This window comes from Rosa chinensis, chromosome 3 (assembly GCF_002994745.2).
Source record: "Rosa chinensis cultivar Old Blush chromosome 3, RchiOBHm-V2, whole genome shotgun sequence".
NCBI classification, from domain to species: Eukaryota; Viridiplantae; Streptophyta; class Magnoliopsida; order Rosales; family Rosaceae; genus Rosa; species Rosa chinensis.
Window position 1 is genome coordinate 20,773,293 of NC_037090.1, and position 27,538 is coordinate 20,800,830.

The 27,538-nt window shown below is 39.8% G+C and overlaps 2 protein-coding genes and 1 long non-coding RNA gene across 3 annotated transcripts; 1 reads left to right on the plus strand and 2 right to left on the minus strand.

Moving 5' to 3' along the window:
* Positions 1-1,388: 1,388 nt before the first annotated feature.
* LOC112192853 lies at positions 1,389-4,553 on the plus strand. Its single transcript, XM_024332754.2, has 3 exons — positions 1,389-2,122; positions 2,489-2,611; positions 2,781-4,553. The coding sequence occupies exons 1-3, from the start codon at positions 1,634-1,636 to the stop codon at positions 4,224-4,226; spliced, it is 2,058 nt and encodes a 685-aa protein (XP_024188522.1). The 5' UTR covers positions 1,389-1,633; the 3' UTR covers positions 4,227-4,553.
* A 9,628-nt stretch (positions 4,554-14,181) lies between these two features.
* LOC112194266 (F-box/kelch-repeat protein At3g18720-like) lies at positions 14,182-14,955 on the minus strand. The gene has a single exon (XM_024334517.1). The coding sequence runs from the start codon at positions 14,953-14,955 to the stop codon at positions 14,182-14,184; it is 774 nt and encodes a 257-aa protein (XP_024190285.1).
* Positions 14,956-15,542: 587 nt separating this feature from the next.
* LOC112194702 lies at positions 15,543-17,271 on the minus strand. The gene is made up of 3 exons (XR_002934109.2): positions 17,197-17,271; positions 16,958-17,041; positions 15,543-16,116 (listed from the first exon to the last, which is right to left on the minus strand). It is a non-coding gene; the product is annotated as an uncharacterized LOC112194702 (long non-coding RNA).
* Between the last annotated feature and the right edge of the window lie 10,267 nt (positions 17,272-27,538).

The following is a 27,538-nucleotide window of genomic DNA, read 5'->3' on the forward strand; positions in this document are numbered from 1 at the left end:
TTTGCTGCCTGAGGTTGTGAGGTAGATCACGGGGTGGAGCGTTGAGGCGGCCCACAATCATGCGACGATAGGGGTAACGATGAAGAGGCGTGGGGACGGGATAGATATCGCCGGTGATATTGCAGATTGGGTATCCTTTTGTGGTTGGGTGCCCAAATCAATTTTGGGGCCCAAGTTCGTGTTCAGGCCCAAACCAATCTGGGTGCCCAAACATAACACAGTTTTGGGACCTAATTGGAGAGGGGCTTGGAAGTGGACTCAGGTATGGGATCTATGTTGGACTTGGGCTCTTTTATGCGCCCAATTGATGGGCTCTAACTCTCTAGGGTACCGTATTTGCGATCCTGAAGGTTTACTCAAACATAATCCGAGCATGTTTGGCATTAGTGATATTATTGAATCTTCTGGAGTAGTACTGAAGGAGAATTCAAGCTATTCTGTAATGGCGTAGCATGAAACGTCAAATGAGTAGATCTATCTCTATGTGCCACCGTGGGTGTTATTACATCTTCTTGTTCTATCTGTAAATGGTAGCGGAAGAGTATGTAATGACCACTCTGGCCTTAAGCTAACACAAATTTATAGAAATTTAATAACACTCCACGAACGCTATCTGGATGTGTTACCATATAATTGTAACCCAACTATATTGAGTTTCTATCTATAAAGTTATTTCCTTGATTCAATAAAAAAAAAAAAGCCTACTAATTGTAGCAAACAAACACTTCTAAGTCCTTATTCTTTGTGTGTCTCATAACAAATTTTTGAAGTGCGCATATCAAATGTGTCCGTGTGACTAGAATCCCACGTTGTGAGACAAATCTTCAATCAACCTACTTAACTAAATGGTTATATACCTACGGTTGATTGAATTTGCCATATCCCATTCTATGCATTGAAAAAATCTCAAGTTGAGCGATCAGATCATTGGAATAGTGAATAGTCTCAAAGACCCCATAAACATTAAAAGACTAAACATTAAAAGACTGAAATATACACTTTGTCAAGTTCCTAATGGCCGATTCAAGTATTGAACCGAAGACCTCGGTTCTCATCCATGAACATTACCACATCGGCAAATTCATTTATTTTTTTATTTTTTTTGTTAAAAAGAAAAAGAAAAAAAAAAAAAAGCCCTTGATCTTGAGGAGCCCACAACTCATTCGCATCATTCCACCCAATCTTCGCTAATACTCCTTCAAATTTTAAAAATGGAATAAACTGTTTACTTCCATCTCTATGTAAGAGACAAAAAAGTAATCGCTGACGACGACCGCATTTTCTTTGACCAAAACCGCCACCACCAATCAATGCTCGACGCGATTCCAGTCTCATCTGATCTCACCCTCACAGGATCACTCCCTCTTTTCCGTCTTCCTTTTTTTCTGTTTAGTCCTTTACAAAGCGCCACCTGCCCGGGCTCACAGTCTGTACTGGAATCCCCTGATCAAAACTAGACTTAGTGGGAGCCATCAACCCCCCTCCTCCTTCTTCTTCTTCTTCTCTCTCAAAACCCTTCTTTGCCTCTGCTTACATTTGGGTTTGGGTTTAGGGTTAGGGTTAGGGTTTCCACACGACTATGAACCAGACGCTGCGTTTTTGAGCTCCCAAATCGAAGCCAATCTCAGTGACAATGCCGAGGCGCCACAACAACGACATGGACCTGATGATCCCCGGGAAGATCAGAAAGCGAGGCTGCTCGTCGTCGGCTTCGTCTTCGTCGTCGATCATCCAGAACTACAGATTCAAGCGGGCGATTCTGGTCGGGAAGAGGGGCGGATCCACTACGCCCGTGCCTACCTGGAAGCTCATGGGATCCAGGTCCCCCGCGTCCGCATTGCGGGGGGCCATGGAGTCTCCCAAGCACGCGCCGTCGCAGAGCGGCGGCGGCGGAGTTTCGAAGGGGAAACAGTCGCCGAGGCCTCCGGTGTCGGCGAGGAAGCTGGCGGCGACGCTTTGGGAAATGAACGACGTGCCGTCGCCGAGAGTGAAGGAAGAGGTGGATGAGCGGAGGATGAGGAAGGAGATTAGGGCCAGAGAGAAAGAGAGGGTTGCTCGGTCTCTGCGCTCGGGTTCTCTGCCTCCTCATCTCTCCGATCCGTCGCACAGTCCCGTTTCAGAGGTGAGTTCTTCTCTGTTTCCAGTTTTGTTTAGGTTGGTGAGAAATTTGGGAGAATCTGATTGAAAATGTAGTAGTTTAAGCACTGAAAATTTTGTCTTTTTTTAGCTAGCTTGTTGTTGGTTTAAGCTATTAATTAATAGTTGATAGGTAGAAAGGTTTACATGACTTTGAATTGAGAAGTTAGTTCTTGTGATTAGGTAGTGGTTTGGTTGAGTTTGGAGTTGTCGCTTTCGAAAACCCTGTTTTTACAATGAAATGGGATTTTTTTTAGTTGATGTGATCCTGTAAGGCACCTAATTGATTATGCATTCTGGGAGATTGAATGTGGTTGATTAACCATAGTTATTATTCACTGTTATTTTGTAGAGGATGGATCGATCTGGAACAGGTAGTTTGCACAGAAGGTCATCCTCTATTTCACAGAGGCTCAGGCTTACAGATCAACATTCTGGAATATTGGATTCTCATGGAAATGGCAGCCTAATGGAGGTATGTTGATTTTATATTATGTTTGGTTCTCGGAAAGGACTGTGCTTTTCCTCTTGCTCACTGTGAAGTTATCAATACTTTGCATCTTAAAGTGTTGATAACTGCAGATTCATATCAGAAGTGGTGTATTAGTAGAGGATAATATTTTTCTCTTCTCTTTGCAATACAGGTTGAGTCTCGATCAAGAGCCCAGACTCCGACTAGATCGAGAGCTCAGACTCCTAGTGCTTCAACTGTTGGAATCAAGCCACGTTTGAAGGATGTTAGTAATGCTCTGACAACGTCTAAAGAGCTACTGAAAATTATACACCGCATTTGGGGTAATGAAGATCAGCCTTCATCTAGCATGGCCCTTATCTCAGCCTTACATGCTGAGCTCGAGAGGGCTCGTTTGCTGGTGAATCAGCATATCCACGAACAGCGCTCAGAGCAGAATGAGATCAGCTATCTCATGAAGTGTTTTGCTGAAGAAAAGGCAGCTTGGAAAAGCAAGGAGCACAAAGTAGTTGAGGCTGCCATCGAGTCTGTTGCAGAAGAACTTGAGGTGGAGAGAAAACTGAGAAGGAGGCTTGAAAGCTTGAACAAGAAACTCGGGAAAGAACTGGCAGAGACAAAAGCATCTCTCGTTAAGGCAGTCAAAGAACTTGAGAGTGAGAAGAGAGCAAGAGAGATCATGGAACAAGTGTGTGATGAATTAGCCAGGGATATTAATGAAGATAAACTTGAAGCAGAGGAACTGAAGTGGGAGTCTGCAAAAGTTCATGAAGAGATCGAAAAGGAAAGGGAGATGATGCAGTTCTCTGATGTGCTGCGTGAGGGGAGAGCTCAAGAGAAACTCTCAGAGGCAAAATATCAGCTTGAGGAGAAGAATGCTGCTGTTGATATGTTGAGGAGTCAACTTGAAGCCTTTATGGGAAGTAAGAGAACAAAAGAAAAAGGACGCGGTTCTGCTCATCTGAAAGATGAAGATATTGCAGCCTATCTAAGTAGAACTTGCCTTGGTTCCCATCAGGGTGAAGAAAAAGATGAGGATGGAGGAGAAGTTGAAGATGGAGTAGAATGTGAAGAGGATTCTGCTGAAAGTGATTTGCATTCCATAGAATTAAGTATGGGCAACAATAACAAAAGCTATAACTGGAGTCATGCTTCTGTAGCTGCTCGGGATCCAAGATGGGCTCCAAATGATGACGAAGAAATCAAAGGGAGGAAGTCCATGTCAGGGAAGCCACCAAGAAAAAGCACTTCTTTGCAAAGGAGTATATCAGATGGATTGGAATGGGGCATGCAGACTGAAAGGCTCCAAAATTCAGGAGATAGGGTAGATTGGGAGAGCTTTCCCGACCTGGAGAGGCAAATGCAAGGAAAGGGTTGTGGAGACGAAATGCAAGGGTATAAATCATCGAAGGGTCTTAGGGACCAAATGTTATCTGGCTCTAGGTTTGGATCTGCTAGAGTTCATGCTAGTCCAACACGGCAGTGGGGGCAGCCGTGGCCTTCACGAGATCCTACTAGTGCAGTTCACGATAGGCCTCCATCTGTCCATGGCAGTGGTTCAAAGTCAAGACTAGCAGAACTAAGAGGTGAAGGCCAGAATGGCAGAAGGTCCAAACGGTGAAAAATTCTCTTTTTCATCAATGCCTGGAAATAGTGACATCATTTGTCTTTCCAAAACAGATGATGAATATAATGGCTCGTTAGAAAAACTATTTGAATGATGGAAGACATGTTCTTGCCTGTTGTCCTGTTGATACATTTTGCTCGTGATCTCTAGGAGATGCTACTTTGCAGCTCATTCTGCGCTAGACTACCCTGACTTCAACAATGCTTGAGTTGTAGATTTTTGGGAAAAGCTGAAATCCTGCGAGCTTGTCTTGTACAAATAACTTCTAATATTTATGATTTTGCTGGCAGTATTTATATTTTGTTTTCCAATTTTTTTGAATTTTCACTCTGGCTTTCTCTCATGTGATTGATTTGTATCTCTCTGCACCAGGGCTGTTCATTTGGTTTTGAAACTGGTAACTTTCACAAATACCCTGATCTATCAAATGTACATGAAATCTACTTTTCCGATGTGTTCCAATCTGTTTCGAGGCTAGAGAATCCAATCCAATTCAATTTTTTATTTTCTTTGTTGATCAATCAGATCCCAGATCATTCTTCCACTCTCCGTCTACCTTGTGACCCTAAAATTTATCGGGTGCCCAGTAACCTCCTTGTCCAAGCGGTTGCTAGTATTTATTCTTGGGTAGGCTGGTTGTGATTTGCGTTGGATTTTTAATCAAAAAATTTGTTTGATCCTCAACTATTGAGTTTTTGTTGCTTTCTCGCTACTCAATGTATGTAGTCCATCACTTCGTGTTTCATTATTTCACTGATCTCTTTTACTGGGTAATAAGTGCTATCGTTTTCAATGACTTTGCTTTTGTTGGCCTATGGTCAATGTGGAGGCCTAATTTTATGTTGGAATGGAAACACTGTTAACTTACCTATTTTCTCCTGCCAACCGATAAACCCATCAATGATCAACCTTGGGTTCTAATGGGTGATTTCAATTGCATCTTGACTGTACAAGAAAAATTAGGTGGTAGCCCTAGGACAACAAAATATATGTCCCAATTTTTGCAATTTTTGAACTTTGCTGGTCTCATTTCTTTACCTTATGCTGTAAATCCTTTTACTTGGTGCAATTACCCGAATCCACCTACTTGGATTCATGAACGACCTGACAGAGCGGTAGTGTTAACCTCTTGCTTATCGTTTTCCCTTAAGCCTCTGTTAGTAATATGCCTATTTATTATCAATCTGATCATGGTCTTCTTTGTCTAACTTTGAATGACTCCCCTATAAAACCTTGTCCGATCTAAGCAAGTGAAAAGGAATACCATATCCTTAGAGCATTTCCAACCATTGAGCTATAAGTCATTTTGACTTTGGCTTTTTGGTAGAGGGATCTCCAACCATGCTCAATGTTTAGCTATTTTGACTCTTGAGCCAAAACCCGAGTCAAAATGACTCAAGTTTGTAGAACGAAAGCCAAATCTCTTTTGCTGTAAAAATGGTGGGCCCTAGCTGCATGTGCTGCAATTGCAGTTGAAGAGGTTGACGCGCCAGAGGTAGAAGACAGAAGGCAATCGCGCAAGAAGACACAATAACGGGAAGAAGCAAGCGAACGCGCGAGACACGCGCTGATGGAGTGGCCAACACATGGGGTCCGCCTGGGCAGAACGGCCTGTGGTCTTCCAACAGTAAGAAATCGAGATTCATATTGTAGTTAATTAATTCTCTAAAATGATTAAGTTATTAAATGACTTTGGTTTTTGACTGATGGTTGGAGATACAAAAATTGAATGAATAGTGATGACACTAGGGGGGTCAAATTTTGCATATGACTTCGACTTTTGACTACATTGTTAGAGATGCTCTTACATCATGAATAACATAATGAACCCAACTGGACCAATTGGCAAAGTCAAGGAACATGCTTTTCATGCAAGCCGGTGGGTAGCAACATTGCATTTGCGTCGAACATGCTTCCAACTGCATCTTTGAAACCTTGGCAACTAGTTTATATCATCAAGAACATACCCCTCTATGCTTTATTCACCGATAAAGCATCTCCTTTGGCATAAGTGAGATGATAATGGTCTTATACTTGATGACCTAATCAAAATAATTACACATAAAAATAAATCAAATGATTATTGTGAGTGTATTATGATCACACTACCATTGAGTCATGTGAACTCGAATCCGTTTTCAAATCTAGAAAAGAAATATTTCTAACACATACATTACTGTGGTTTGACATATATACATACAAGTGTTCCTAATTTGCCACACCAACCAACAGTACGTGCGGCCATTCATCCGTCCTTGGCAAAAATGACAAACTGAACGATCTGCATGGACTTTTTCCTTCCATTCATCACCACCAAACCCTAACCGGCCTAACCGACTGAAGACAGGACAGAACTTGTAGAAATTCTCGAGCAGGTAAAGGATTTTACTAGGCAGTTTAAGTTTAGACTATACAAAAGTACCTTTAGCCAGTACTTCGACGCATTCTGCATTGAGATATATAGATTGATAAGGAATATAAATTAGGTGGATTGAGCTTTTGTACGTGTGTGTGTGTTCAATACTCAATAGCCAGCCCCTAAACAAAAAAGAACCAAACAAAATTTAAGCTCAATTCTTTACCTACTATAAACTTGGAGTAAACCAACAAGTCCCTCGGTCATTAGCAACTGAACTGCCCAGCCGTAGCAATACTGATCTGTCGACAAAATGAATATTTTGCTTAATTCTTCCACTGCTTAGGTAGAATATACCCATAGCAAGGTTTGATTGCTGATTGTTAAAAGCATGTGTTGCAAAACAAATGCGATTCCCTTTCAATGCAGCTGAGGCGCGCGACGAGGATCCGAAATCTGATAAGAGTATTATTTGTTCTCCCAAGTGTTGTACCTCATGGAAGTTTTCAGTCTCACCGTCCATCTTGTATACTATAAACGATATTATTTCCCCATAAATATTTTGGATTTGATGGATCAACAAGACTTCATTTTTGGAGGTTGATTCTAACAAGTGTGGTTGGCATTGCCAATGTATAGTATTATATAAACGTAGTGGATATCTATCATAGACGAACTTTACTTCCTGCTTGTGTCCTCCAAAGATTTCGGTTCGAGCTGGAATAACAAGCTCGTTATTTCCATCACGATCAACCAAGGCATATATGTAAGATCAAATATGGACATAACACATATCATCATAAAGTAATTGATGATTAGCTTAATATCAATCCTAGTTTAACATGGATACAAACAGTAAATCAATACTTGTAACTTAATGAAGCAGTGTATCTATTCATTAAGGTAAGTAATCCTATTCTTAGTCTGCAAGAAAGATTACAATGAAGTGTTACATTAAGAATCTAACTAGGAAACCTAAACCGATATGGATAGCTTTAATGGGAAGCTTCTTGAGGGTTAAGTCTCCTATATATACAGATGAATTGGTCCCTGATTACTACCGACGTTTTGCATATTGTTCTGTCCATTGAGAAGCAAGTTGGTAAGTAACAGAAGGCCATATTCAGTGTTCGTGTTTGCAGCATAAGATGGAATCCATGCCAGTGATTGCTGAAGCAGCAAATTGGGGAAAAAGCAAAAACAGGTTTTTCTATGGAAATTGATTTCGATTCATAGCATGATAATTGAATTTTGATTGTGCTCAAGAACACTAGTTGCATTCCCGGCGTGCGTTAGGTTAGAGTAGATGGTGACCGGATGAAATTTACAATTTCTTGATTGTTCTGTAGTTTCTTGGAATCAAATCAATTTTGGTTATGCTTGAATATGCATGTTGAATTGATTGATGATATGGTATTGTATCTGTGATTGTGTAAAAATTGCATGAAGAACAAAAATCTCCTAGAATTTTTTACACATTATTAAAATTGACAGATATGAGAGCTTAATTTTCTTACAAGGATGAATCTGGGTAGAATATAAAGTTAAAAGCTCATGGGTTTTGTGGTTTTCTGTTGGCATAAGTGATTATGATGCACAAAGCATTCTTCATTGATGTTGGCAGAAAACAATGATCAGGTAACTGACCAACTAGTCAGGTCACTGACCATGTAACTGGTCGGGTCACTGACCAAGTAACTGGTCAGGTCACTGACCAAGTAACTGGTCAGGTCACTGACCATGTAACTGGTCAGGTCACTGACCATGTAACTGGCCAGGTCACTGACCAAGTAACTGGTCAGGTAACTAATCAAGTAACTGATCGAGTAACAAAACTGAAATTGTGTTTTGTGTTTTAAAACTATGCTTCAGTTTTATCTTCCAAAGAAGTGGTCAAGTATGGTTTTAGAATACAAAACAGCAATATGCGTGCTTGATGAAAATAAATACGGATACTTAGAAATTTTTCTTCTGTCTAAAGATGTGGATAAATTTCTTTGGATAACTTGTTTTCATTGAACATGGTATATTGATAAAGAACTCCAGGATGTTATGCTTCTGCTCAAAAGTGTTGCTTAACATTATTTTTGGTTATGGACTGATATGAATGCAAGTATGGATTGTTTAGGTTTTCTGTATGTTCTTGTTTTGGTTGCTTAAAGCTAAATAAAACACAGAAAACTTAAAGTTATTTTCTTTACAAATTGAGAACTCACACGAATTTTTGTTTTGCTCCTTAGGTAACTCTTACATGAACTTGAACAGTGTCTTGATGCTAACTGGAACCAACTATAGAGCTTGGCTAGATTCTGTAGAGAACTATATGGGAATGCATGAGAACATAGACTATTGCTTCACTGAGGACAAACCTGAAGAGTTAACTGAAAAGAGCACTAAGAAGGAAACTGATCTTTACAAGAAGTGGCATAGATCCAATAGAATGGCTAAGAACCTCATTCGGACCTCTATGTCCAAGACTGTCAGAGGAAGTATAGAAGAGCCTGAGCTAGCATCAGATTTTCTGGAACTCATAGGTGCTAAGTTTAAAGAAAGTGAAAAGGCAGAAGCTGCTAGGCTAACCAAGGAGTTTCATGATTTGAAGTACATGGGTTCAGGGGGAGTTAGAGAGCATATTATGAAGATGATCAATATAAATGGCAGACTCAGGGAGCTCTTGATGGGGGTTAGGGATGAGTAGGTAGTGCATTATGCACTACATTCCTTGCCTAACAGTTTTAGTCATCTTAGGACCAGTTACAACTCTCAAAAGGGAAATTGGACTCTAGATGAACTTATATCCATCTGTGTGGATGAAGAATCTAGGATCAAGGAAGAAAAGGAACCTGCTACAATCATTAACCTCATTGAGAAGCCTAAAAGGAAAAAGCCCCAAAATAAGCTCAAGCCTATCAAAGCCATAACTAAGAGTTCAACAGCTGCAGTGGCCAAGGAAAATAGGCCATTTAGGTTCAAGTGCTACTTTTGCAAAAGAGTAGGACACATGAAAAAGGATTGCACTGGCTATAAAAATTGGTTAGCCAAAAAGGGTAAGATTTTTTCTAATACAGTTTTTTCTTTAGAAATTAATCTTATAAATGTTGAACCACAGTCTTGGTGGATAGATTCAGGCTCACCTATTCATATTACTAATTCTTTGCAGGGATTCATAAGGAGGAGAATCCCAAAAAGTGATGAAGTGAACCTGTGTGTAGGCAATGGCATGAGAGTGGCAGTCAAGGCTATTGGAACCTTAAAGCTCGATTTAGGATTAGGAAAATTGTTAGTTTTGGACAATGTTTTTTATGTACCTTCCATGAGAAGGAATTTGGTTTCGGTTTCTCTTTTAGTAAAATCTAGTTGTAGACTTGTTATGGATAGTAATGGAATTCTTATTTCTAAAAATTCTGTTCAAATTGGTTCTGGTGTTATTATGAATGATTATTTACAGTTAAATTGTTCAATGGCTCAACAAGAAATTTTACTTGTTGAAAATAACACAAACAGTACTAACACTTTAACAGGTGTTAAAAGAACCAAACTAAATGAAAAGTCTGCATTTTTATGGCATAGAAGACTCGGCCATGTTTCAAAAGAGAGACTGAAAATTTTGGTGAAAAACAACATCCTAAATGAACTTGATTTTTCTGATCTAACAGACTGTGTTGAATGCTTTAAGGGAAAAATAACTAATACTAGAAAGAAGACTGCATATAGAAGCCAAAATTTATTAGAACTCATACACACTGATATATGTGGACCATTTAGGCATCAAACTATCTGTGGGAATGTGTATTTTATCACATTCATTGATGACTTTTCTAGATACAGTTATATTTATCTACTTTTAGAAAAGGCACAAGCATTGAAAGCCTTTCAAATCTTTAAGTCTGAGGTAGAAAATCAACTGGAAAAGAAAATCAAAACAGTGAGGTCAGATAGAGGGGGAGAGTTCTATGGAAAGTACACTGAATCCGGCCAACAAAAGGGTCCATTTGCCTTATTTTTGCAAGACAATGGAATTAAAGCTCAATACACAACACCCTATAATCCACAACAGAATGGTGTTGCAGAGAGAAAGAATAGGACTCTTTTGAACATGGTTAGATGTATGATGTGTACAACTGGTTTGCCTAAATTTCTGTGGGGTGAGGCTTTAAAAACTGCAAATTATATTTGCAACAGGACACCTAGCAAAGCCATAGAAAATACTGCTTTTGAGCTTTGGTGTGGCAGGAAACCTAGTCTTCATCACTGTCATGTTTGGGGATGTCATGCAGAAGCTAGGATTTATAATCCAAGCTTGAATAAACTTGACCCCAAAACTGTTAGTTGCTATTTTATAGGTTATCCAGATAAATCTAAAGGCTATAAATTATATTCTGCTCATCATTCACCTAGAATTTTTGAAACACATCAAGTAAAGTTTCTAAGTGAAAAAGTTCACAATACAAATCTTGAGGATTTAACCTCAGATTTTGAGGAAATTGTGTCAGATGAGAATATAAGTGTAGTATTGCCTTTAGAACAAGAAGTAACTGTCCCTGGTCGAGTAACTGGCTAAGTAACTGACCATGTCACTGACCGAGTCACTGACCAAGTCACTGACCAAGTCACTGACCATGTCACTGATCAAGTCACTGCCCATGTCACTGACCAAGTAACTGTGCCTGGTCAAGTCACTGCCCATGTCACTGACCAAGTAACTGTGCCTGGTCAAGTCACTGCCCATGTCACTGACCAAGTAACTGTCCCTGGTCAAGTAACTGACCACGTAACTGGTCAAGTAACTGAACCTCACCATCCTCCAGTGGCTCAGCCTAGAAGATCACAGAGAGCAAGAAAACCAACTTATGGGGGGGAAGAGAGTGACTACATTATTTATCTGCAAGAAGCAGAAATTGAAATGGACTGTGCAGAGGACAATGATCCAACTACATTTAATCAGGCCATTGAAAGTAGTGAATCTCATCAATGGCAGCAAGCAATGGAAGCAGAAATTAATTCCATGAGTCAAAATGCAGTTTGGGAATTAGTTGAACCTGACCCCAACCAGAAGCCTATAGGTTGTAAATGGGTTTTCAAAACCAAAAGAGATGCAAATGGCAACGTAGAGAGACATAAAGAAAGATTAGTTGCCAAAAGTTTTACACAGAAGGAGGGCATTGATTTTACTGAGACTTTTTCTCCAGTTTCTACAAAAGACTCGTTTAGGATAATTATGGCTTTGGTGGCTCATTTTGATATGGAGCTGCACCAGATGGATGTTAAAACAGCTTTCTTGAATGGTGAACTAGATGAAGTGATTTATATGAGGCAACCAGAAGGTTTTGTGAGAGCTGGAAGTGAAAACTTAGTGTGCAAATTAAGAAAATCAATTTATGGCCTAAAACAAGTTTCTAGACAGTGGTACAAGAAATTTGATTATGTGATTTCTACTTTTGGATTTACAGAAAATCTTGTTGATGAGTGTGTTTATTTGAAGACAGTTGGGAACAATTTTATTTTTCTGGTACTCTATGTGGATGATATACTTTTGGCTAGCAGTAACATTAAATTGCTTAAAGATACCAAGAGTTTTCTGTCAAGGAATTTTGACATGAAAGACTTAGGAGAAGCATCCTATGTACTAGGTATTGAGATTAAAAGAGATAGGGCACAGAGACTACTTGGTTTGTCTCAACAGAATTATGTTACCAAAATTCTAAAGAGATTTGGTATGGAGAAGTGTGCAGCTGAAGAAGTCCCCATGTCCAAAGGAGATAAGCTAACTAAGAAGCAAAGTCCCAATAGTGATGTTGAAAAGGAAAATATGGAGTCAAAGCCTTATGCCAGACTTGTAGGAAGTCTCATGTATGCACAAGTCTGCACTAGGCCAGACTTGTCTTTTGCAGTAGGGATTTTGTCAAGATTTCAATCTAATCCAGGCCATGAACATTGGCTAGCTGGGAAGAAAGTGTTGAGGTACCTGCAGAGAACTAAGGGTTATATGCTAGTTTATAGACAAGTGGAGGATCTGAAACTCATTGGATTCTCAGACTCAGATTTTGCAGGGAATTATCCGGACTCCAAGAAATCGACTTGTGGATATGTGTTCATGCTTGCAGGAGGTGCTATTGCTTGGAAAACCATGAAACAAACACTTGTTTCAACTTCTACTATGCAAGTTGAATTTATTGCAGTATATGAAACTGTGTGTGAAGGACTTTGGATTAGGAATTTTCTCATGCAGACCAAAGTATTGAGTCACATTGTGGTTGGAACACTTGTAATTTATTGTGACAATGAGGCTGCAGTTTTCTTTAGCAAGAACAGTAAAAGGTCAAATAATTCCAAGCATATTGATCTAAAGTATTACAGTGTTAGAGAAAGAGTAAAGCATGGTGAAATAGCTGTTTTGAGTATTGACACAAATTCACAGCTAGCAGATCCTTTCACCAAGGCATTGTCAGTAGCAGCATTCCAGAAACATACAGCAAGCATTGGAATTTTAGCTAATTTAGATGCTTAGGTTCAGTAGAGAGTTAGTCCAGTTGGAGCATTTAAAATTCTAAGGTTTTTTGAGTTCTTGTGTTTTAGTTGTGATCTTTTATTTTGTTTATCACAACTTGTTTGTAATGATAGATTTTATTATTAATAAATTTTGAGGTATTTTCAGATTTTGGTTATTACTGCAGTTTTTGTTGAATGTTCTGAAAATTATCGATTTTGTGTTTAAAGTTATACTTGCTATCAGATGGCTTAAATCATGTGAAGCATGATGTTAAGGTTCAAGCAATATCTTTAAGCCATCGGTGTTCAGTAAATTTGCTTGAGTTTTTGGTTTTAGAAACATAAAGTAGGACCTAATATATGTTTACTTGTTGATACACATTAACATATATTGTATCACTTCTGGTTTGACATATGTGGATTGCAGGAGCTTGTGTTTGTGGTTTTGAAACTCTGCATTTTTGTTAAAATGTATACTGTTTCTTGCTCTGCATAAGTAACTGTGATCTGACCATGTTGGAATGGATTTTCGATTTAAGTTTGTTATCTGGCACGCACTTCAGTAAGTTAAGTAGGTTTTGATGTTCTCTGGTGCAAATCATCGAGCATGATATGTGTGAGTACAAGGGGGAGATTGTAAGATCAAATATGGACATAACACATATCATCATAAAGTAATTGATGATTAGCTTAATATCAATCCTAGTTTAACATGGATACAAACAGTAAATCAATACTTGTAACTTAATGAAGCAGTGTATCTATTCATTAAGGTAAGTAATCCTATTCTTAGTCTGCAAGAAAGATTACAATGAAGTGTTACATTAAGAATCTAACTAGGAAACCTAAACCGATATGGATAGCTTTAATGGGAAGCTTCTTGAGGGTTAAGTCTCCTATATATACAGATGAATTGGTCCCTGATTACTACCGACGTTTTGCATATTGTTCTGTCCATTGAGAAGCAAGTTGGTAAGTAACAGAAGGCCATATTCAGTGTTCATGTTTGCAGCATAAGATGGAATCCATGCCAGTGATTGCTGAAGGTAAGCCTTAATCCCTTTTATGATTGTGTGCATATGTTGTGAGCATGTATATGGTTATTTAACAATATAGCATACCACAAGAAAACAATATTGCAGAAAGCTTCAGCCTATCTGATTCCTTGAAGTCCAAGACTTTCCTCCATCTTTTGTCTCCAGGTTTGCACAAAGCCAGTATATGATCCCTAAAAATTGCTGCTACAATACAATCATCTGAATAAATATCCGAGGTAGATAACACAACTTGATTACACAAATTGTCCAAGACATGTGTGCCCTCCAACTCTGCTTTCAACTCTTTGAGAATTGCGAAGTATGGAAAGACAGTTTTTAACGATGGAAGTTCCTGTTGGGCACCTGAAATAGGGTTTAGTAAAAACATTTTAGAGTATGCACCCTTGACCATAACCAACCAACCTTTAGAAGACCCATGAACCCATCCTCCTCCAAATGCCCTAGGCAGCGTCAGTTTGTGAACTTTGGCATCAGAAAGGCTGAAAAAGCTTATGTAGTTGTTATTGCTGAGATTTGGTGATTCAGATGGAGGCAATAGTAACCAGGGTATTTCAGTTGGAGAGCTACGAATATCTCTTCGCATAGCTACTGACCTCCAAGACTTGGACACCATCCTTAACTGTATTCGATCCCATAAACTCAGACGTTGTAGAATGTACTCCATGATATCGTCTGGCAGTGTCTGCCAACTGCAACGGGATTGCCCATTGATCTTACTCGTTTTCTTACGGGAATGCCCATTGATCTTCTTCTGTTTCTTACGGGATTGTCCATTGCTCATATTATTTTTCTTACGGGATTGACCATTGATCGCTGTCATCATTAATTATTTAATATTGCTCAATGTTTTAGAAAAACGAGACTTGAGAGAAAATTGCTGTGTGTTCTCATTGATAATAGGGGTCTCTTTATATAGAGGATTACAATGCATAGAATCTGAATTGTACAAGGAAAGATAATCATACATTGAATGGATATCTCTAAGATATTAAAACCCTATTACCACTAGGTCAAGTAACCTAGAGTTTGGGCCAGACACAATTTGAATTTACTTAAACACTCCCCCTTGTGTCGCCCAAACGTGGTGCTCCTCTCGCTACTAGCAAAACGGGCAACTCACACAGATTTAAATCTGTGTGAAATACTACCATTTCACACAGATGTCAGTATGTAAAAGGCTGTACCTACAATCCAACTACGGAATTAATTTCGGTTGCCTTCGGAGGGGGCGCTAATGCTCTATTCACACGATTTTGAGAGTCCGTGTGAAATTTTAAGTGGGTCCCACTTGTTTTCCAACATTGTAAACAATATTTTGATATCCCAATCAGTGTGAAATATCTTCCTAACTCACACAGATTTCAGTGTGCAGGAGTGATGATATTCCCAAAAAAAAAAAATTGGTGCTAATATACAATTCCATTAATCAGAATCCAAACAGTAACATATAATGAATTCACAACCCAATCAATATTGTACCCAGAAATAACTAAATAATCTCCTTTCCATCAGAAATTAATACCGAAAATAAAAAATCTCAACCATATATTGATGAATTTACTCCAATTATATGAAGCAAGTTCCCTCTATAAAATTGTCTTTCTTGGAGAAAATAAAGAGGAACCTATGCCAAAACGGCGCCGTGCCGATCTTGATCTCGACCTCGTCGCTGTCCCTCTTCTTGGGTTTCCGGTAAGTCTCAAGAGACATGACTGGACCAAAGTTTTGATTCCGGACTAAAATGCAGACAGGAATGGAATAGAGAAAAGATAAGGGACAATTCTCTGCAGCCAAGAGCAGAGCAAGTCTACTTGGAAAAACATCAGCTGACCTCCAAGTTTGCTGCGCACAAACTCTCAGGACTACCACAAATTTATACTTCAAATCAACAAGGCTGCGGTGATTATGCTCAAAATTTAGCTAAGGCAATCCACCCCAAAGTGTCAATGTTAACGCAAGCTATGCAAGTCATACAATTGCACTGTTTTGTTTGACCAAAAACAAAAAAGAAGGTTAAATACTATTTCTCAATGACTGCTACCTTAAAAGGATCAAAATCAGAAGATGCATCTATAAACATTAGCTGCAGCTACGCATAAAAAAGTATGTTCACAGCAAGATTGGAAGTCATATATGACTGAGAAAAAGATTCCTTAGTTGTGTACTCTCAACGACTGCTACCAAAAGGATCAAATTTAGAAGATGCATCTATCAATAATAGGCATGCGACTATCCTCTGGCCATTCACTCACTTGCAATAACAGATTAGGTGGGTTGGTTTAAAAAGTCTAATTTGCAAACCACAAGTATCCCCAAGGCCATCAATCACAATGGTCAGAAAATCATAAAAAGCATTCAAATTGTTAAAACTACAGGAAGAATATAACACACATCTAGTATGTTTAGGATCCTATCCTAATTTTTTTTTTTTTTTTTAAAAAAAAGGTAAATATTGTCCAAAAGAGATGCTTAGAACTAGAGAGATCTGTGAGTAGTCCCCAACACACATGTTTTGTACCTTACTATACCCAGTTTTCCAGCAATAGCTCAAGGACAATCACAAATAATTCTACTTGACCTTAAAAACCACTCACCCATAGTTTTCACCTGAAAACAATATGACCGGACCAAAGTGTCTAGAAACAAAGTACACAAAAACAATAAGCAACCAAAGCCAACAATCAACAAATTATTAAAGGGCGTAGGATAGGAACAAGACAAACCAAGCAACAAACATTGCTGCTTATGGACAAAGGCCTTAGAAAGGCAGTAAAAGGAAACCATTGAGCAATTAAATAAGAAATTAAAGGTAGAAGACATACCCAATCTTTTGGCTATATCTGTTGATCGAGGTTGAAGCCACAGAAGGGAAGTTAGTGCACCGTAGTTGTCAAAATCTCTCAGTACTGAAGAAACATTAAAAACAACTTTAATTAGATGGCCAATAAAGGAAAACGCCAATCAATCCTCACATAAAACACACATACAATGTTTGGATGATAAGCACAAAACAATTGAAACCCAGAAACCAAATCCATGAGAAAATGGAATGGGAATATACCAATTGGAGAGAAGAAGACCAAGATGACATGGACGCCGTGCAGAAGCTTTTAATTCTCATGGTCTGTGATTCAATCTTTGGGTTTTGGGGAAACATACATCAATGATTTTCTTTCCATTTTCTCTAAGGCTGTTAACAGACTACGAAAAGGCAGAAGAAACTTACATCAATGGAATAAGCACTTCCGAGAAGAAAGCTTATGGGCAGGGCAGAGAACAGATCTGTGAGGCATGTGAAATGGCGTCCGCCCGTGGCCGAGGTCTAGTGGTGAGAACCGAGTTTTGTTCATCTCTCTCTACTGCTCTTAATGGTGATGGCGGTGTGAGGTGTTGAAGATCGTGGGCTGCCGTCGGAAACAACAGAGACGGAGAGTTCGTGACTGCGGGCTTGAAAGGAAAAAGAGGCTGACAGGGTGTTAGGGTTAGTAGGGCTGGGCGTTTAAAGCCCGAAAACCCGCAAACCCGCAAACCCGGACCTGCCTGTCAAAGCCTGACCCGCCCAGCCCGAAAACCCGCAAACCCGGACCGGCCTGTCAAAGCCCGACCAGTTCGGGCCGGGCCCTATTTTTTTTGTCACCAAAACGGTTCGGGCCGGGCTTGCACTTTCAAAGATACGGTTTGGGCCGGGCCCTGCCATTCAAAGTTAGAAAAGCCCGTTTAGGCCCGTTTTAATTAAAGGATACAGATGTTCATATATTATTGGACGTAATATAAGGCTCAAAATTTCTACTATAGGATCAGATACACCAAATTACTCCTCACTCAAATACCTAAAGTCCAATACAACTAACCTAATCAATCTCAGCCATTTCTTCAAACCCGATCTGAACCTAGAGAGTAGAGGCCGCCTCCTTCACCTTCAGTCACAGTCCTTCCCAAACTCGATCTGAACCCAGCTGCCAGCGCCTCCGCCATATCTACCAACGCCGAGACTCTCTCTCTCTCTCTCTCTCTCTCTCTCTCTCTCTCTCTCTCTCTCTCTCTCTCTCTCTCTCTCTCTCCACTTCACCTATAAACCCAATCTGAACCTAGAGAGTAGAGAGGCCGCCTCCTTCAGTCACAATCGTTCCCAAACCCGATCTCAACCCAGTGCCAGCGCCTCCGCCTCCTTCAGTCACAGTCGTTCCCAAACCCGATCTGAACCTAGTGCCAGCGCCTCCGCCTCCTTCAGTCACAGTCCTTCCCAAACCCGATCTGAACCAGCGCCTTCGCCTCCGCCTCTGCCTTCCCAAACTGATCTGGTCCTCTCTCTTTTCACATCAAGCTGTGAGTTTCTTTCTCCTTGTTTAGTTTGTTTGATTTTTTCTCTTTCTCTTTGTATCTCCGTTCATATGTTGTGATATTCTGTTACAGTGTATTCTTGTTTGATTTTGGAGGTTTAGGGTCTGTCTACGGATAATGCATCTGCAAGTATCTGAAAGCGGAGTTGTGAAGGTGTGGTGAAGGTGTTCTTCTTCGAATTGATAATTTGATTGCTTCTTCCTTCTTCGAACTGATAATTTGATAAGGTGTGAAGGTGAGTAAAAAATTCATCTCCCTTCTTCTCGTCCTTTTTCTCAAAGATACAAACTTGTTGTGGCTTCTGGGAAGTATTGGGTTGAGTTTTATGTGCAAAAAGATTCATTCGTTTAAAGTAATTAATTACAATTGTTTCTGTAACTCTGTAACTCAATGTACAATAACTATGGCTCGTAAATCTGTAACTCTGTAAGCCTAAGTTCTTGGGCTCACTGCAGTAATTTAGAGTGTTATTGTTGCTTGTTCTGTGCAAAAGATTCATTCTTTTACAGTGATAACAAAAACTGCACTTCGATCTTTATTTTAGAATTCATCCTTTGCTCAAAGCTGTTCATATTGTGACTAATCTAATATTCTAATTCATCTTCCTATTTTGGTTATAGCATGGCTACTGATGGGAATGATATTGTACCATCGCCGACAGCTCCAGTGGAACCAAACCCTGCAACACCTGATGCTCCGGTTAAGCCTACAGCTTCGACATCTGGTCGTCCTCCAAGACCAACAAAATCCAAGAGGAAGAGGGCTGAGAAGAAGGCAGTCAAGACACTGAGTGTCACAACCAGGTCCGACGTCTAGGCACACTTTGAGAAGTTTGATCGGCCAATAGTGGAAGTGGTAGATGGAAAGAAGTAGGAAGTTGGACGTCAAGTAAGAGCAAAGTGCAGGTATTGTTCTACTGACCTTGCTGGAGATTCTTCTTTTAGTGGTACTAGCACTTTAAGAAGGCATATTGAGACTGTGTGTAAAAAATACCCTGGTAGGGCTGATATAGAGGGGCAGCAAGCTTTAACTAGCGATGGGATGGCTTCCCATAGTCTAGTGTCTAGAACTTGGTCAGAAGATGCATGTACTTTAGCTGCCTGTAAAATGATAGTTGTTGATGAACTACCATTTAGTCATATAGAGAAACCTGGGTTTAGGCATTTTTGTGAAGTAGCTATCCCCCAATGGACAGTCCCATCTAGACGTCTCATTGTAAGAAAGTTTTTAGAATTGTATGATGAAAAAAGAGAGGAGCTGAAAATGGAATTAAGCAAGCATAGAGTCTGCCTCACTACCGATACATGGACATCGGTACAAAATGTGAACTACATGGTGTTGACTGCCCATTTCATAGATTGTGGGTGGAAAATGCACAAAAGAATCTTGAACTTTTGTGTCATTTCCAATCACCAAGGCACAACCATAGGAAAAATGCTTGAAATTTGTTTGGTTCAGTGGAAAATTGATAAAGTGTTGACTGTGAGTGTTGATAATGCATCTGCAAATAAGGTTGCCATTGATTATTTGAGGAGAAAAATTACCAATTGGGCTATACCCCCTATTTTAGAAGGCAAGCATTTGCATGTTAGATGTCTTGCACATATTTTAAACTTAATTGTGAGATCTGGTTTGACTATACTAGAAAAAGCAATAGCTAGTATAAGGAATGCAGTGAAATATGTCAGGAGCTCCTCATCTAGATTAGATGTATTTAAGCTATGTGTTGAAAGAGAAGTGCCTGAATGCACGAAGGTGTGTATACTCGACGTTCCAACAAGATGGAACTCTACATATCTGATGTTAGAGACTGCAATTCAGTTAAGGAAGACATTTGTTAGGCTAGCAGAAGAAGAAGATGTGAAATATACTAGCTATTTTGATGAGGATGAGGAACTATTAGAAGAAGAAGCTGGTCTTGAAGAGGCAAAACGCAGGAAACCGGTGAAGAGGATAGGGCCTCCAAATGATGAAGATTGGGTGAAGGCTAAATTGTTTGTGGGGTTTTTGAAAGTTTTCTATGATGTCACACTCCGGATCAGCGCATCTACTAAGCCTACTGCACATAGAGCATTTCACGATATTGTTGCTGTAAATGCAGAGATTAATGCATTATTTAGGACGCCGGAAATGCAAGATGGAAGTGAAGGTGAGAAGCTTATGGTTCAGCTGGCTGTCAAGATGAGGACAAAGTTCCGAAAGTATTTTCATAACATAGATGATGTGAATCAGCTGCTGTTGGTAGCCTTGGTTTTGGACCCTAGATACAAACTTAGGAATGTTGAGCATATTTGTGTGAAGCAGCTGCATTTTGACAATGGAAGTGCAGAAACAAAATCAGCTGAATTGAAGGAGTTGTTGGTATCCTTGACAGATTTATATGCTTCATCAGCTGCTGCTCAAAATGGTCAAAAAAATCGAGGAAGAGAGGCTGTGAACAGTGACAGTGGAACTGGTAGTTCTGCAGCAAAGAATATGACAGGCAAAATGGCTGAAATGCTCGATGATTGGGAGAGGGAGTTAGAAAACAGTTGTGAAGTTGTCGTGGAGAGTGAGGTAGATAGGTATTTGTTGGATCCTTTTGAAAAGCCTCCGAGAGCAGCTGAGTTTAGCATCTTACTATGGTGGAAGCTTAATGGCTCAAAGTATCCTAATCTCCAGCTTGTTGCAAGGGATGTTCTTTCGATTCAAGTGTCAACCGTTGCTTCCGAATCGTGTTTTAGCACCGGGAATAGAGTATTTGATCCTTATAGAAGCTCTCTAACTCCTAAATCTGTTGAAGCATTAATATGCTTACAGAATTGGATCAAATCAGAGAATGTTCAAAGTATTGAGTTTTTCCCAACAATCGAGGAGATGGAGTTCTATGAGACGTGTGAAGAGGGTATGTTTACTCTTTACATGTTTACTTCGTCTTCTATGCAATTGTTTTTCAGTTTTTGATGTGAATCAATGTTATTTTAATGTTTTTTAATGAAATGACAGATTATGCGAAGGAGAAATCCGGTGAACAAGCAGCAAAAAGGGCTGCTTGTAAGGCAAAAAAATCGAAGCTGGCTGAGAATTCAGGTGAGTTGCTATGTATTGGTTTTGATCTGCAATAAGCTATTCATGCTATCAGCCATCAATAAGCTTGCAAGATAATCAGATCAATAAGCTTACAAACTGATTATTATGTTTTCTGCAATATTATCATAAACTGATGTCAGTTTTGATCTATTTTCACTCTATTGAATCACTTGTTGATAATTTTTGTATATTGGCTGCTGTAGGGAAAATCGTCATTGCCAATTGATGGCCGGCTTTACTGAAGTGCTTAGAAGACTGGAAAGAAAAACTGCTGAATTGCTCCTTCCAATTTCGACTTTTTATTTCAATTTTAGCTTTGTACTTGAATTGGGACTTTGTATTTGAATTGGGACTTTGTAATTGAATTGCAGCTTTGTGTCTTTGTATTTGAATTGGGACTTTCTGTTGAATTGCATGTCAGATTGTTCTTGACTTCTTCTGTTTGAATTTGGATCTTGAACTCTACATATTTGGATATTTGAATGTGCAGGGTGAACTTTGGATATGGATATTGGATAGTGTTTTGAACTTCAACATGTTGAAATGAATGGAATTTGCATTATATATGTGTGAGCAGGTAGCAAAGAATGAAAGTATAAAACTGGTATTTGGGCCCGAAAGCCCGGAAACCCGGCCCGAACAAAAACGGGCCGGTCCCTGTAGGTGCCAAAACGGGCTTTAGGCCCGAACTGTAAAAAAAGAGCCGGGTCCAGGCCCAGTGAAATTTTTGTTGGACCCGGCCCGTGCCCAGCCCTAGGTTAGTATATTTCTCTCTTTTTTTTTTTTTCCGAACAATATAATTTTTTTGTATTGCCACTGAAATCGGTCTGAGATACATTTAAAATTCTTACTGATATCCGTGTGAGATACACATTTGAAGATTTACACAGAATTCCGTATGTGTGTCTTTTTCTCACACGGATGTCCGTATCTTCTTTTCTCACAGATATATGTGTAATGCTCATTTCACACAGATATCTGTGTCAAAATATTTTAGCCACGGAAGACCGTCCCTCTACAATTCATATAACACAAAAAAAAAAAAATTAATAAACTAATATTTAATACAAACATAAATATGTGTGAATTAAGTTTCACACGGATAACCGTGTGAGTAAATGATAAATTTCACACGGAAGTCTGTATCTAATATTGTTTCACACAGACTTTTGTGGTTATTGTTATTTCATAAACTCTTGTGGGCCCAATTATACCTATTTCACACGGTTTTCTGTATGTATTGCCAATTCACACTGATATTCGTGGCTTTCTAAAATCTGTATGAATTAAACATGTGTGAGATGTCTATTTTGCTAGTAGTGCTCGTTGCCTCATTAAAAACCTTGCTGAGTAACAAAAACCTTGTGGGACAAAAATAATGCAAGTCGAAGGGGAAAAAGAGCACAACACACCCTTCACGTTTCGAGATCATACATGTAGACATCTCCCCCTGATGTCTGCATCTCCCCCTGATTACTACGGTCATGGGAGATTGGATAACTTCCTTAAATGATGCTACCAACAAGTTTCTCGAAAGTGGAATTTAGGCAATGACTTAGTGAGCAAGCCTACCACACTGTCCTCAGATTGAATCTAGTTCAAATTGATCTTGAGGAGAGTCTGTTGTTGCTGATTATGCTTGTTGTTCTCGCTTTTGATATATCCTTGCTATATTTGTTAAAAACAAACAGCATTATCCTAAATGCTCGTAGGCTCATCTGTGGTAGACTTCAAACCACAATTGTTCGAACATGCGTAATTATGGATCGATCCAATCCATATACATTCACAAACCACTTCGTGAAGAGTAAGAATCTCTGCATTGTTCAAAGATATAGCGACTAGGGTCTATTCTGTAGACCTCCAAGATATCACGGTCTTTACCCATGGTGAACACTTAACCAGTTCGGGGATGACCTTTGTATGGGTCAGAGAGATACCCAACATCAGCAAAACCTTCCAAAACACTTATGTCATTTTGGGGTGGGGATAAAGAACGCAGGCCAGTGTTGGCGGCGTTTCTGGTGTGTGATGGGTCCGAATCCATCATCTCTCTGTAGGGATAGAACAAGCCCATATCAATTGTACATCTCAAGTACTAAAAGATGTCTTTTACACCAATCAAATGGCGTCGCGTTGGTGCAGAGCTATACCTTAGCTAACAAGTTCACTGCAAATGAGATGTCCGGTCCTGTGCATTGAACTAAGTATAATAATGCGCCTATTGTACTCAAGTAAGGCATTCTTGCCTCTAACACATCTTCGTCATCATTCTTTGACCGAAGAGGATCTCTTTTAGGATCAAGACTACGAACGATCATGTGGGTGCTTGGAGGCTTGACCTTGTCAAAACGCCTAAGCATCTATCAACACGATGCTCAAGTTCCAAACTGAGACATAATCGTGTTCTCCCAAAATCACCGAGACATAATCGTGTTCTCCCAAAATCCTTCATCTCAAACTTAGATTTCAAGTGTTCAGCGGTTTCCCTTAACTCTTTAAGGGCTTTTAATGAAGATCATGTCCAACATGAACCGCAATAGAATCCGAAACTTGTTATGGAAACGCGTGGGCCTATCCCTTCCCAATCAAGTGGTCATTTTAGTGAGCGTTTCAACCTCTTTGTAAACGCGCTCCGTGGTCTAGAGCCACTTAACTTGGGTAAATGAAGTTCACCATGAATCTTCATGTATATTCCGTATCCAGATCCCCATAGAGATACGTAGTGACCACATTTGTAAGATGCATAATCAGTTATTCGGAAATTACTAAACTGACAGGGTAGTGGAGTGCAATGACATCAATTACGAGAGAATATGTCTCATCGTAGTCGATTTCAGGGCGTTTTGTGAGCAGCCTTGCGCTATAAGGCGAGATCGCCATCTCTTTTTCTCATCACGCTTTTTAACGAAGACCCATTAGTCAATAGGTTTTATGTTAGGAGGTGTTGGCGTCACTGGCTCAAAAACCTTCCTCTTCGTTAGAGAATCCAACTTAACCTGGATCGCATCTTTCCATTTAGGCCAGATTTCTCTACGTTGGCATTCATTCATCAACGGAGCGTGGTTCGATATCGTCAGACTCAACAAACTCATACGCAACAAAATGCACAACTACATCATCAACTATGATGGAGTTTCTATCCCACATCTCATGTACACTAGTGTAATTTTCATAGAGCTCTATATTCTCAGAAATAGGTTCTGACATTGAGGTGTCCCCCAATGATAACCCTAACCCGGAAAATTCTCATGAGACGGATTTTGAGTCTTGATAATCAAAGGATTGGAATGTATATGCCAAAGTGTCCTTCGAACCCACGGGCCTCCCACGCATCCTAGCTGGGGCCATGGCCTGTAACGCCAGAGTGCCACTCTCTTTGGCGTTGGTGCCATGCCTACCTCTGTGTAGGGTGGCGTTAAGTCCTCTCGTAGGGACGTACTTCCTTGCAGGCATGTGTCACACCCCTGATTTTTAACACAAAGAAAAATCGATATACAGTCCCATAATTATATATGCGTGATGGCTCAACCATCAATACAAAATACCTAGAAACTTTTTCCCTTTTTTACCCAAGTACATATTGATGCCCTGAACCCACTATGTTAATATTGACCCGCTCCACAGAGTCATATATTACAATGCTTACGAATTAAATTGTCAACAACAAAATAAAACGTAATGCTCCTCAGAGCTAACCACACAGCGGAAGTCCTTATCAACGGTAAAGTCACAAAAATGGCTTCCTACCGTAAATCTGCAAAGGCGCTAACTCATCTTTAGCCCTGATTATCCTAACTTGCAGGATTAACCCCTATATCGTTTGAATGGTGCACCGGGTTGTCACACAACAAATCCGGTAAGCTTTTGCAAGCCCGTATGAGTAACTCAAAACAGAACATCACATAACACACGCCAAAAACGAGGGAAACATTTCAACTCGAGAATAAGGAAACATACCATGCTTCCCAAAATAATACTCTTTTCCCAAAAGAAAACAACGAAAGTCACACCGTGACAAAATCATCTAAATCGTTAACCTAACAATTCAAATATGATAAATTAATCCAACCTGGATAAAACAATAAATCGGTCCAACCTGGACAAAACATTAAATAGGTCCAACCTGGACAAAACAACAAATGGGTCCAACCTGGACAAAACAACAAATCGGTCCAACCTGGACAAAACAACAAATCATATCAATTGTTAACCTAACAAATCGAATATGAATCTTTAGTCCAACCTGGACAAAATATGTACCCAGGAGTAGTAAGTAACCTACTTAGATCCATGAGGTACGATGGTAGATAGACTAGAGCTCTAACTGAATCATAACCTATCACCCGGCCAAAGTTCAACCTTATGATATAAAATTGCCATGAGGATGCAACCTGCAACCCCGTATCTTTAGGCCAACCTGACCCTCAGATCAAAACATCAAACGAGCTGCACTGGACCCCAAATGTTAAATCAGATCAAAAGGAGAAATCAAAAGGAGAAATCCTCAGACCACTGGTCATCAGATCAAAACATTAAATCAAATCAAAAGGGGAAATCACAACCTGTGACTCCCAAAATCCTCAAACACTTTTCAAAACAATAGAAATACCATTTCCCACCATAATTGTTTTCCGAAAAGACACACCACAAAACGAGAATGAACTCACCCACACATATACATTCCACGTAAATATATATATACCAACTAATTCCAACTATAGTTTGATGTTAAATCAATAACTCTAAAAAAGATAAAGGTAACTTCGTTGGTAAATGAACCTTGTGAGATTACTCACCTCGAAATTCCCTCTGCATCTTCAATACAGAACCGAACTTATACTCACACCAACAACTCGTCCAATTCACCTTTAGAAGCACCTATTCACCAATGATCTCAAATCAATCCATGAATCACCAAGTGATTAAAGTTCGAATTCCCAAATCGAACAGCAACCCTGAGAGTAACGCCAATCAAGGGGAAACCTCATCCAAGACCACCTAAGGTCTTCGGAATGCTTCTTCGAACGATATGTCAAAATCACAAGTTGATCGGACGCTCAAATCTTCACGGATCGAATAAATCAACCGGTATGGAACCGTAAAAATCATAATAAAATCATACGAACTCCAAAAATTGCGTATTATATATCGAAACGCTCGTATCGATGAGTAGAAGATATATAATACCAGAAACAGTCCCTTACATGGCCGGAATTCCACCAGAAAGCTGCCACAGGAGGTGACGCACCGCCACCGGCCAAAACTCAATATTTCACAAAACTCCCAACATCAAAGTTGCTCATCCCAGCATGCTTAACAATTTTCATAACTAGCACGAAGTCAAAATCGAAGCGAAAAGGATCGAAAACTACCTCACAACAAGTGGATCACTGTTTAATCCGAGCTGCACCAATTTTCAGGTGAATCGATCCAAACAACCACCACAGATCGATCCAGGGGGCTTCTACGAACTCACAACAAGAAGCATGAAGCCACGACGTCGCCAGAACTGCTTTTCCGGCCGGGTCCGAATACACTAAATTTCTCCGCCTTGCTGCGCCGTCATGGGTGAGAATCGCTGCTAGAGGATACCACAGGGAGGAGGGCACGGTGGAGACGAGTCGATCTAGAAAGTTTCACCGCCGGAGACTGCCGAAGCTCACCTGAAATGTCGGGTCGGGTCAGTCGAGTTTCTTTGATTTTGAAGGTGCAGCCGAGAGAGAAGATAGAGGAAGAGAGTTTCCGGAAAAGGAAACTTGGAATTATGAAAATATTTTCAGAAAATTCCTATTTATACCAAAATGGAAACGTTTTCCAATGGCCATAACTTCTTCATACGAACTCCGATTGAAGCGTTCTACATGTCCACAAACTCGTATCGACGAGCTCTACGACTTTCATGAAGGAAGTTTTCAGAGAAACCCAACGTATAAAAAGTCAACCTTTGCAACCCCTCTAAAACCATATTCTTCGACTAATAATTCGTCCGA

Excerpts from the sequence above, each read along its gene's own strand:
- LOC112192853 (XM_024332754.2), top strand. The coding sequence starts at position 1,634 with ATGCCGAGGCGCCACAACAACGACATGGACCTGATGATCCCCGGGAAG. Across the intron at positions 2,123-2,488 it reads CGCACAGTCCCGTTTCAGAG|AGGATGGATCGATCTGGAAC; the intron begins GTGAGTTCTTCT and ends GTTATTTTGTAG. Across the intron at positions 2,612-2,780 it reads GAAATGGCAGCCTAATGGAG|GTTGAGTCTCGATCAAGAGC; the intron begins GTATGTTGATTT and ends TTTGCAATACAG.
- LOC112194266 (XM_024334517.1), bottom strand. The coding sequence starts at position 14,955 with ATGACAGCGATCAATGGTCAATCCCGTAAGAAAAATAATATGAGCAAT.